The following is an 11,282-nucleotide window of genomic DNA, read 5'->3' as shown; positions in this document are numbered from 1 at the left end:
TTTTTTTTTTTTTTTTTTTTTTTTTTTTTTTTTTTTTTTTTTTTTTTTTGCGACAGTCTATACTAGCACGGTTTGCAGCTAGTCAATCCATGTCTAGTATTACGTCGAAGTCGGTCATCTTTACTACTATTAGGACTACGCTTAGAGTTTGGTCGCCTACTATTGCTTGGTCATTCTTTACTCTATCCTTAGTTACTATGTCTACCCTCTTAGGGCTGCTTACCGACCATACATGCAATAAGGGTTCTAATTCAAACCCTATCTCTGATCCCTCTCGAGGTGGGCTCTCTTCAGCCTCACCTCGTCCTCTACCTCTAATAGAAGGTCGTCCCCTTCCTCGTCTTACTCTTTCGCATGGTCTAGGCAGCATGGTTCTAGAAACCAAGATATCATCTCTTAAGTCTAAGGCTCATTACCTATGAAATTATGCTATGCATCACATCTACTAAGTTCACATCATATTGCAAACAAAATTACTCAACATGCAACACATCACATCATGCTCTTAAATAAATACGTGAAATATCACAACAATTTCAGTAACAATAACATAAAAATGCATGCGAGTTTGAAAACGTTTCTCTTTTCTTATCTTGTGCGAGGCGTACCTGACGGTAACGGGGCATCGACGTTGGGACCATGGAACGTGCCAAGCCTACATTGTAGGCTAGTCTACAGAATCTAAAACCTAGAGCTCTGATACCCACTGTAACGACCCAGATCCACCGCTAGCAGATATTATCCTCTTTGGGCTTTCCCTTCCGAGCTTCCCCTCAAGGCTTTAAAATGTGTCTGCTAGGGAAAGGTTTCCACACCCTTATAAATGGAGATTTGTTCTCCTCCCCAACCAATGTGGGACATCACAGCAACAAAGATATTCCCTTGGTAAAGGTCTCATGGGGTAACCGCCGTGAGGAAGAGGCAACCTGGGAACGAGAAGAGGACATGAGGAGAGCTTATCCCGAACTCTTCCAAGAGATAGCTACTTTCGGGGACGAAAGCTCCTAAGGAGGGGAGAGTTTGTAATGCAAAAAACATAATAATAATAATAATAATAAATAAAAATAAAAATAGAGGGGCTAAGTCAACTGAGGGGAAAAAATGTCATTTTGCCCCCTAAGAGGGATCCAAGGAGAACCCTGTCAAATCCCCTGCAAAAGAAAGAGAGAGTTAAAGAGAAATCTGAGAGGAGTCAGCCGGGAAGTTTATTGGACCACCATCGGAGTCCACCTTCAGACGAGACTTGTACAAGGATTGAGAGGCTAGCGGGACCGACGATCCGTCAAGATCCAAGAACGTTTCCCGAGGTAAGGTTCTGAACAACATTTTTCGGATATGAGTTTTTCCTATGTGAATCGAGTCCTAAAATGCTGAAATATTCACCTAGGAACAACTCTACGCACGATCTGTGAAGAAATTTGGCCGAGACCTCAACCCGAAGGCGGAGATCCAAGAACGGTGAGCGAACTTCCGCCGCTCTTAACTCGTCTGGTAGTCAAGCAAAAAATTACAAAAAAATACTAGGACGTAGCCCGTAACACGATCTAGACTTTGCCAAAGAAATCATATTGATCCAATCTACGGATCGAAAGACATGAAAATCGGAAAGGGGACTGTCTTACGGATTGTAAAGGAGAGAGAAGAAAAAAAAAAGAAGGTCGGCTGGCGAGCGGCAAAGGGCGGCGTGACAGGCGTCGGACACGCTTCGACCGTTAGTTGGAGCAACATAGCTCCAGCGAGGCGACGACACGTGTCACCTGCAAAGCCGAGCCAAACTGCAAACGCGAGCCGAACCGGACCAGCCGACCTGCGACTACGCAGTGGCTGCCGTGTGTGGTAGGCGCGCGTGCGGCTTGCAACTGGCGCACGTCCACGCGCATGGTCAGCGCACTGCTAGCACGTAAAACGGCCGTTTTGGCCCGGTTGCCCTTTGTTTGCCCGATTTTTGTCCCAGTTCTAGTTCTAATACTGTTTTTACGTGAATAGGGACCTAATCTAAGGAAATCAGTATTTTTGGACACCTCACGGGCAAAGAAATGCTAGCAAAAAGGCACACGTCAACCAGGTAAGTCACCACCCGGTATTTAGGAAGAAACACTTGTAGGATTCGATTGGATTGCATGCATGCTAGTAATTTTGCTTCAGATTAGCTCTCCATGTAAATTATTAATCAGACTAATTGTTATGATTGTATTGGGTGATTTATCTAAGTGTTGCTTGTATGCTTTAAGCTTCCGCCGTATGTATGCATGCGTTTAATTTATACTGGAATTGTGTATTCCGTGTTCCAGGTGCTTGATGGATGGATTCGCCCCATTGAGCACGAACTTCGTGCTCTGGGTGCTTGATGGAGGTCATTGCCCCGTTGAGCCGGTATGCCTAGTTTGCATGAATTATATATTATGATGTTAGAAAACGGTTGCAGGCACACTCTATTAATTGCTAGGGCCCATTTCTATGATAAGCTTAGGGAATTATTGTTAGGAGCGATATGTCGCTCTAGCCAGACTTAACTTTCCCCTAGGAACTTAGCGGTTTACCACGGCAACAAGGTACTTCAGGAGTGTTCATACATTGCTAGTGTGAGAACGGTATCTATAGCTCCGTGGGAGGATCAAGGGTCCCTGATTAGTCCTTACTGCTCTTAGCCATTTCGCATGGGAAATGTGTCCCCACGTCGTACAACCCATTAGCTGCATGGGAACGGGTTGGGTCGCGCCCCCTCATAGGGGGGACTGTATGGGCGTAGGGGTATTCAGCACGCCCCTAGGCTAGATACCATGTAGTCCCAGATAGCCATGTAGAGGTAGCACCTCATAGAGAGATACCGACCATATTAGCTTAGCGTAAGGAACCTCTGGGCGTTTAATAAAAGGACGATAAACCGGTGGAACCCAAGGGGCAAGCTCTAAGGGACTAAGATTAGAACCAGATGTCCTATAACCGAATTAGGAAACCGAGGGAACCTGTTAAATTAAGATGCAAAGAGAGCCTACAAGTAGGTGGCTTACTGAGTATAATTTTTATACTCATCCTTGCTATGTTTTCCTTTTTTTCAGGAGCGCGAGGCATCGGTCAAGGGCGGGCGTGATGGAGACGGGGATTGTCACAGAGGAACGGGTTGTCCCAGGGAGTCAATCCAGTCTTTATTTTGTATTTGCATTCTTTTGAAATTTATTTCCAAACTATAATGTGTTCTGTTGTTTGTCATTCAAAAACTTTATTGAAAATTAAGGATTTTCTTTATTTTATATTTAAATCACTTTGCATTTGTGTCTTGTCGTTAGTCACGGTCCGTAGTAAAATATTGGGTCGTGACACATGGTCTCGAGTTACAATGTCGTCGTCAGTCATACAGAAATGTATTGCCTTAACTAGACCTATCTAGTGGTGTACGCATGTACCCTCGTGATGGAATAGAAGTATCCCCCAATGCATGAGCACACATAATGATGAGGTCTCAATATTTTTCCATTTTCATTATCATTTAATATAATCCCGCTAGCGTTGCGTACATATTATATCATTTTTCATATCATTTCACATATCGTTTATCATTCATATCATATTATTTCTCACTTTTCAGTTCTCATATCATATGCAACTCTAATGAGGTTATATTTCATATCATTTATCGTGATTTCATATCATTCATATCATGCTGTAAACATACAATTTAAGAGACATAACATAACATTCCATGCTTTTAACATAACATCTCCTCTTATACATCTCAACTCATACCATAACATATCGCATTACAATATATCATATCATAAACCTGTCAATTTATTACCATATCTCGTACCATAACATATTTCATATCACTTTCATATCATAACATAACATTCACATGTCGTATCATAATCATATCATATCGTAAACATTTCATGGTCATATCGTTCCCTAATTTAACATGGCCTTAACGGTCTTATACATATCACAGTCATATCGTTACATGAACGTACCTTAGTCATATCGTTACAGGGACGTATCTTAACCCTATCGTTCTATCAATCTATTATAATCTTATCCCTTTCTACCCATAACCTAAACGTATTCTTTTATCAATCGATCGTGACCATATCGTTTTTATCGATCTCTCATATCCATAGCATTTCGATACGAACCCTAACCTTAATGTTCCATGAACATATCTTACTCATATTGTTACCTTACGTTTAGTGCATCACTCTCATATCATATCTCAAACATATCATTGAACACAACGTACCGTAAGTATTATCATATAATCCACATATCATAACATATACATAACATATCATAAGCATATCGATTCACAAACAATTCACACATATCAATATATATGACACGTGTAGAACCACGAGGCATCAACATCAAATATAACTATGTCTATAGTAACGTCACTTACTTGATTAACTTAAGCTGGTGTGTTAAGGATATTTAGTACAAAATTATAGTTTACCATATATATCATATTTGATATTTTATTATAAAGAAAATATCTAGATATTTGCCTTCTTACCGTAGGTATCTTTCCATTTATTGTTATTTCCATATTCTTGTAATTTATTTGATTATAAATAGAGAACTTTTACACACCAAAGTGTGGTGGATTAAGAAAACATTCTCATGGTATCAAATCCATGTTTAACAACCTCGATCCTTTCTTTTCAATGGCTTCTGAATCCTCTATTATTCTTCCCCACCATCCCTACTGGCTTTGACGCCGCAAGGGCCGTCTCAATGGCTGCCACAGATGGAGCCGATTGATTACTCTTCGGCTCTACCTTTTGACCTCCAAATCATTCTTCGCCATACTTTGTACATACAACCTCACCTTCTCCAACATACTCGGTTTCCCGTTGGCCAACATTGTCTCTCTCATTTTCTTCCCAACCAATCCTTCATCCTTCACAGAAACCCTAACCTCAGAATCCTCATGAGTGTTCCCATCCAAAATATACAGAATCTCGAGAAACCTATCGACCTTCTGCAGAGATTTACCTTTGGAATCTAGGCGCCACACTAGCCTCTTCACCAACCAAGTCGTCGCCCCCCTTCTCACAAAAATTGGCTCATTCACCCAAAGTGGCGACTCTTCCGGCTTCACCATTGTCTTTGTCCCTTACTCTAGGTTTCACCCTTCTACTTCTTAAGTTAGACATATTCTCGTCGGAGCCAAGGGCAGCATTGTCGCTGAGCGACAATCTCTCTTCATGTGTTAGACATACTCTCGCCGAAGCCAAGGCAACATCGCCGCTGAGCAACGATCCCTCTACAGTTTTCGATGGCAAGAAAGTGTTTCTCTACGCCTCCTCCGAACCAGGTTGTTGACATCTTCATGAAAAGTGTTTCTCAACCTCTCTTTGAATTTTTCAGATTCAAGCTTCACGTTCGTTCAAATCCAACGATTAGCTTGTGGGGGGTGTTAAGGATATTTAGTACCAAATTATAGTTCACCATATATATCATATTTGATATTTTATTATGAGGCAAATATCTAGATATTTGCCTTCTTACCATATGTATCTTTCCATTTATTGTTATTTCCATATCCTTGTAATTTATTTGAGTATAAATAGAGAAATTTCACACACCATTTAGGTGTGCGGTGGATTAAGCAAACATTCTCATACTGTCCCCAATGTTCCCTAAATAAAAATATGATTTTGTCATCTGCATCCAAGTCAGCCTATGTGAACCCATGACATCAATTTCAAGCTCCCTCCATATTTTATAATACTCGGTCTTTCTTTAAATCTACTGCTATTTCCTCAAACAAATCTTCAATATTTTCTTTTTTAGTTATTGATCCATTTTCTATAATAATAATTAGAAATCTAAATAACTACAACAAAAATAAGATCTTACCTATAAATTTTTCTATCCCTTACTTTAAATCTATTGCTATTTGGGGATGTGACAAATTTGTGGGGGAGAGAGGCATGGGTTCTTGTATTATTATTATTTTTATTATTTTTTATTTTTTTATTATTTTTAAAACCATTTTTTTATAACTATTTTTATTTTTTTATTTTATTTATTATTATTATTATTATTAGTTTTTTTTTTGGCTATTACATTAATCAAATGTGATTGACATATATGAATATCAGGTTCAGGTTGGTATCTTATTCTGGTAACACTACTAATATAACCCACTTAATATCTCTTTATAAATTCATTAATCGAGAAGATTAATATTTCATAAGATAATCATATGCGACTCACTCTTAATCATGAGTGTGTTATGAACTCATGCGGGCTTACCCTTTGATTTGCATGAGCCATAACCATATTTGTTTTACTATTCATATATTATATCTAGATTAGTAAAAAATAGAACCGTTACCAAAACAAAATTATATCATCGATTTTGATTTAATTTTGGCCAATGTTTTTTTTATTCTTTAGAAGAAAGATATATTAAGTTTTCTAAAACAATATAAAAATATATGGATAAATATTTGACTCTTGGCCTATTATTCAAATAAATAATAATAAATCACATCAAGAATTGTCTATATCATTCTTTGTGTCAGTCATTCGAACGGTATTATCTAAGCCTTAAAAGAAAAATTCGTTCACTAGGACCAACTCAATTTTTTTTTAGGAACCTAAGAAACATTTTTAAAGAATGGTGTGGAAGGTTGATAAGCTCATGTTAAAGAGAATTAGGAGCATCAAGCTATGAGATAAGTTTCAACAATTTCTTTGACATTTTCAAAATTTACCCTTAATTCTTAATCTCTTTGAATAAGACCAATTCTCTCAAGTTTGTGGTGATTAATGGAGCGGCTTTGATGAAGGAAGCAAGAGTTGAGGAGGTCAAGAAACGTACCCGATAAACGAAGAGGAAGAAGAAAAGAAAACCAAGAAAAGGAGGTTGGTGAGTAACCCTTCTTGGTCAATAGATAACTTCGTGTTGGGATTTATGCTATAAAATATATATGAATATCATGTTCAGGTTGGGTTCTTTATTCTCATAATACTATTGATATAACCCACTTTGTAATTGTTACAATAAGTTTGTATTAAGGCAAAATGATCATATGCGACTCACTCTTAAACATGAGTAAGTTATGAACTGATGCACGTGAGGGCTTGCCCTTTGATTTGCATGAGTGAGAACCACTTTTGTATTCTATTGAATGTGTCTACTATTTTGGGAACCTGACCAAATAGGTAGACATAACATAATTTCAGAGATGAAATTTGTACTTCTCACATAGGGTAAATAGATGAGTATTTTTATTAAGTATTGATTGCGGGACTTGAACAATAGGGTGCTACTCTCTTGCTGGCCGTATAGAGATTTAGTCTATCGTTGGATCATAAACGAATTATTCACTAAAGGATTTGTGGTATTTAAAATAAAAGATGTAATTATAGGGGTAAAACAGACTTTTGACCCAACACAATCGTAAACAACTAGACAAACTTGTATGTAATAATTATATCAATATACACAATTTTTCTATCCTGCATAAGAATTCAAATATTGATTTATGGTGAAATGACTTGCAGTTAATGAATGAAAAGTATTGATTAATTAAAAAGTTTAATTAATTAATTTTGTAACATTGAGGTTTATAATTTGTACGGTCAGAAGGTATCATTTTTAGCTAACCGTAACACTAAAAAGATCAATTTTGTTGAATTTTTTTTTTTTTTTTTGAAGAAATATAGTTTATATAAATTAAAAATATATTTAATTTGAAGTCTTCACATTAAGAGTTAATATATGAGATATATTAAATATAAAAAAGAGAAAAAAAAAATACAGCAACAACTCTTTTCTTCGTAATATTGAGAACCGGATAAAAATAACACTCCAATGGAATGAATGACTTGAACCTTTGCGGTCCACAGACAATTTTTGGACAATTTTGTCCTCTAAAAAGATGGTACAAAAAGATTTTATGCCTTTTATTTCCTCAATATACGGGTGGACAAATCAGTAATTGGACTGGAGAATCTTCTTCCCAATAAGGAAGCCTTGATTAAGCAAATGACTAGCAGCAACGAGTTTTCTCTCGAGTCAAAAGATGTGTTGTATGTCAAAGATCAAAGAAGACAGAATTTTCATTCAAAACCTTCATCAAGCAATGGAAATCAATCCAGAAGTGAGGAGTCGTGAAAGAAACCATTTAAAGCTTGTTACAGGCCTGGAAAACTAGGCCATTTTAAACGAGATTGTCAGGTGAAAGTGGTGTGTCATCGTTGCAGAAAGCCAGGCCATATTAAGCCAAATTGCCGAGTCAAAATGCAGGAATCAGAAGCAAATGTTGTACATGAAAGTAAAAATTCTTTAGATCCAATTTAGGAATTCCGCTTAACCACTGAGGTTCTTGATCATCCAACAAACGTGACTTCAGCCGTACATCTAGATGATCAAAATCCTAATTCCACTACTTACGCTTTTGAATTTGATTCCCTCCAAATTCCGCCTCTAGACTGTCTTTTTTTCTCCGATGCCAATTCTGCCGTCCCTGGTGACCCTTCAGTTTATTTCACGGCCTTGGATTTGGGATTCGATGAAAATGAAGATTTCAAGCTAACCTTTGACGATCTTGATAGTCTTTTCCTTTTCTCTAAGTGTAATACCCGAAGAAAGAGAAATAGAAATAGAAAAAGAAAAAAAAAAGGAAAAGTCGAGAGGGGCAAATAGGTAAATTTGCCCCTCCAACCACCTAAGGGGTCCAAACGAAACCCCATCCATAGTCCTGCAAAAGAGAGATAGTGAGAGAAAGAGGTAGAGAGAACCTAGAGAGAGGAGAAAGGATGAACCGCCGGAAGACTCACCGAAAACTACCGTCGGAGTCTATTCCGGTGAAGATCATGATGCAAGGAGGTGAAGATCATGCAGAGAGACTTTCTTGGAAGGGAAAAGAGGATGTGGGTGGCCGGAGTTCCATTTTTCATCAAGAAGTCGGAAAACCCGCAAGGTAAGGATCTTGAGCGTTTTCTCAGATCTACGATTTTCCTTTGTAAATCAAGATCTGAAATCTTGATATATTCATCTAGGAACAACTCTACGCATGATCTGTGAAGAAGTTTGGCCGAGTCCTCAACCCGAAGGCGGAGATCCGAGAGTTGTCCGAGAACGGTGAGCAAAATTCTGACCTTCTTAACTCATCCAGTAGTTAAGCAAAAATTACAAAAAAATACGAGGACGTAGCCCGTAACACGATCTAAAACTTTACCGAAGGAATCATGTCAATCCGATCTACGGATCGAAAGATTTAAAAATCGAAAAAGAGGGTTGTGTTTCGGTTTTCAGAGGGCAGAGAAGAAAGAAGAAGAAGAAAAAAAAAAATAAGGGAGTCGGTCGGCGAGCGGCGGACGGCGGCGACAGGCGCCGGACACGCGTCGACCATCGGCTGGAGAAACGCAACTCCAACGAGGCGTCGACACGTGTCGCTTGCAAGCTGGGCCGAACCGCGACGCGAGCCAAGCCGACCGGACCGGCCGACCCACGACTACGCGGAGGTGGGCGCGCGTGGCGGACGCGCGTGCAGCCTGCGACTGGCGCCTTCCCGCGCGCGTGGGACGGCCAATTTGGCCCGGTTGCTTTCTGTTTGCCCAATTTTTTGTCCCGGTTCCAGTTCTAATACAGTTTTTACGTGAATAGGGACCTAATTTAAAGAGATCAGTATTTTTAGACACCTCATGGGCAAAGAAACGCTAGCAGAAAGAGCACGCGTCAACCAGGTAAGTCACCACCCAGTATTTAGGAAGAAATACTTGTAGGGTTTGCTTGGATTGTATGTATGCATGTTCGTAATTTTGCCTTAAATTAGCTCTCCATGAATGAGATCAATCAGCTGGATTGTTATGATGTGTTGGGTGAATTATCTAAGTGTTGCTTGTATGCCTTAAGCTTCCGTTATACGTCTGCATGCGTTTAATTTATGTTGGAATTGTGTATTCCGTGTTCCGGGTGCTCGATGGATGAATTCGCCACATTGAGCGCGAACTTCGTGTTTTGGGTGCTGGATGGAGGCCATCGCCCCGTTGAGCCGGCGTGCTTAGTTTGCATGAATATTAGGATGTTAGAAGACGGTTGCATGCACACCCCGTTATTTTCTAGTGCCCATTTCTAAGATAAGCTTAGGGGGTTACCATTAGGAGCGATATGTCGCTTTAGCCAGACTTAACTTTCCCCTAGGAACTTAGCTAATTACTATGGCAACAAGGTACCTCAGGAGTGTTCATAGGTTGCTAGTGTGAGAACGGTATCTATAGCTTCGTGGAAGGACCAAGGGTCCCCCATCAGTCCTTACTGCTCTTAGCCATTTCGCATGGGAAATGTGTCTCCACGTCGTACAGCTCATTAGCTGCATGGGAACGGGTTGGGTCGCACCCCCCCATAGGAGAACTATGTGGGCGTAGGGGTACTCAGCACACCTCTAGGCTAGGTACCATGTAGTCCTAGATAGCCATGTAAAGGTAGCACCTCATAGAGAGATACCGACCACATTAGCTTGGCATAAGGAACCTCTAGGTGACTAATGAAAGGACGATGAACTGGTGAAACTCAAGGGGCAAGCCCCAAGAGACTAAGGTTAGAACCCGATGTCCTAGAACTGAATTAGGAAACCGTGGGAGTTCTGTTAAATTAAGATGCGAAGAGAGCCTACAAGTAGGTGGCTTACTGAGTATAATTTTTATACTCATCCCGTTCTCCTTGATTTTTCTCAGGTGTTCGCTGCCTACTAGTCGAGGTAGAGGAGCGTTTGAGAGCTGTACAGTCACAGAGGGGGTCGTTTCGGAGCGTCAGTCCATTTTCGGTCTTTTAGAGTCTTTTGTATTTTTCTTCATAATTTTATTTCCCGTTGGAAATATTTATATTTTATTTTATATTTGCCATTCCTTTTGTAATAATTTCGAAACAAAACTTTTTTTTTTTTGTTTTAATTCAATGGTATTTTTATCTATTTTACTTTGCTTTTCTTTTCTTTTATTTTCCTTTTGTTTATTTTCGATTTCGTCTTTTTAGTTAAGATTCGGTTTTTCGAAGCCTCGAAAATCGGGTCGTGACACTAAGGCTGACGGTTTCCTTATCTCCGAAGATTTGGATCAAACTACCAATTCACTGGACTTGCAGGCTGACCGGAAAGCTTATGGGAGCGCTGCTGTTCGTGTTTGCAGCCTTGCATGCTCTCCGAGATCCAGGAGCTCTGCGGTTTCATGCAAGGAGTTCCCCGATGAAGGTGAGTTTCTAAACTATCAATCTTCTAAATTAAGAACCGCAGATAGTGAGTGTTTTTCGACCCATTTGGTGGATGGGAAAG

At 39.4% G+C, this 11,282-nt stretch overlaps 1 protein-coding gene and 3 long non-coding RNA genes across 4 annotated transcripts in view; all 4 read left to right on the top strand.

Moving 5' to 3' along the window:
* Positions 1 to 2,099, top strand: part of LOC111462040 — an 18,561-nt gene extending 16,462 nt beyond the window's left edge. The window contains exons 2-3 of the long non-coding RNA XR_002713692.1: positions 1,388 to 1,458; positions 1,987 to 2,099. This is a non-coding gene — a long non-coding RNA (uncharacterized LOC111462040). The remainder of the gene's footprint in view (positions 1 to 1,387; positions 1,459 to 1,986) is intronic.
* The window catches only part of LOC111462039, a 68,638-nt gene extending 65,510 nt beyond the window's left edge, over positions 1 to 3,128 (top strand). Inside the window, exon 3 of the long non-coding RNA XR_002713691.1 lies at positions 3,060 to 3,128. This is a non-coding gene — a long non-coding RNA (uncharacterized LOC111462039). The remainder of the gene's footprint in view (positions 1 to 3,059) is intronic.
* A 5,466-nt stretch (positions 3,129 to 8,594) lies between these two features.
* Positions 8,595 to 10,759, top strand: LOC111462037. The gene is made up of 4 exons (XR_002713689.1): positions 8,595 to 8,933; positions 9,013 to 9,094; positions 9,620 to 9,699; positions 10,690 to 10,759. It is a non-coding gene; the product is annotated as an uncharacterized LOC111462037 (long non-coding RNA).
* A 352-nt stretch (positions 10,760 to 11,111) lies between these two features.
* LOC111462020 overlaps positions 11,112 to 11,282 on the top strand; it is a 3,033-nt gene continuing 2,862 nt past the window's right edge. Inside the window, exon 1 of the mRNA XM_023105670.1 lies at positions 11,112 to 11,201. Coding sequence (XP_022961438.1) covers positions 11,112 to 11,201 — 90 coding nt within the window. The remainder of the gene's footprint in view (positions 11,202 to 11,282) is intronic.

Source organism: Cucurbita moschata, unplaced genomic scaffold (genome assembly GCF_002738365.1).
Source record: "Cucurbita moschata cultivar Rifu unplaced genomic scaffold, Cmos_1.0 Cmo_Scf00026, whole genome shotgun sequence".
Taxonomy (NCBI): domain Eukaryota; kingdom Viridiplantae; phylum Streptophyta; class Magnoliopsida; order Cucurbitales; family Cucurbitaceae; genus Cucurbita; species Cucurbita moschata.
Note: the sequence above shows the minus strand (reverse complement) of the source record. Positions and strands in the feature narration are given on the sequence as shown.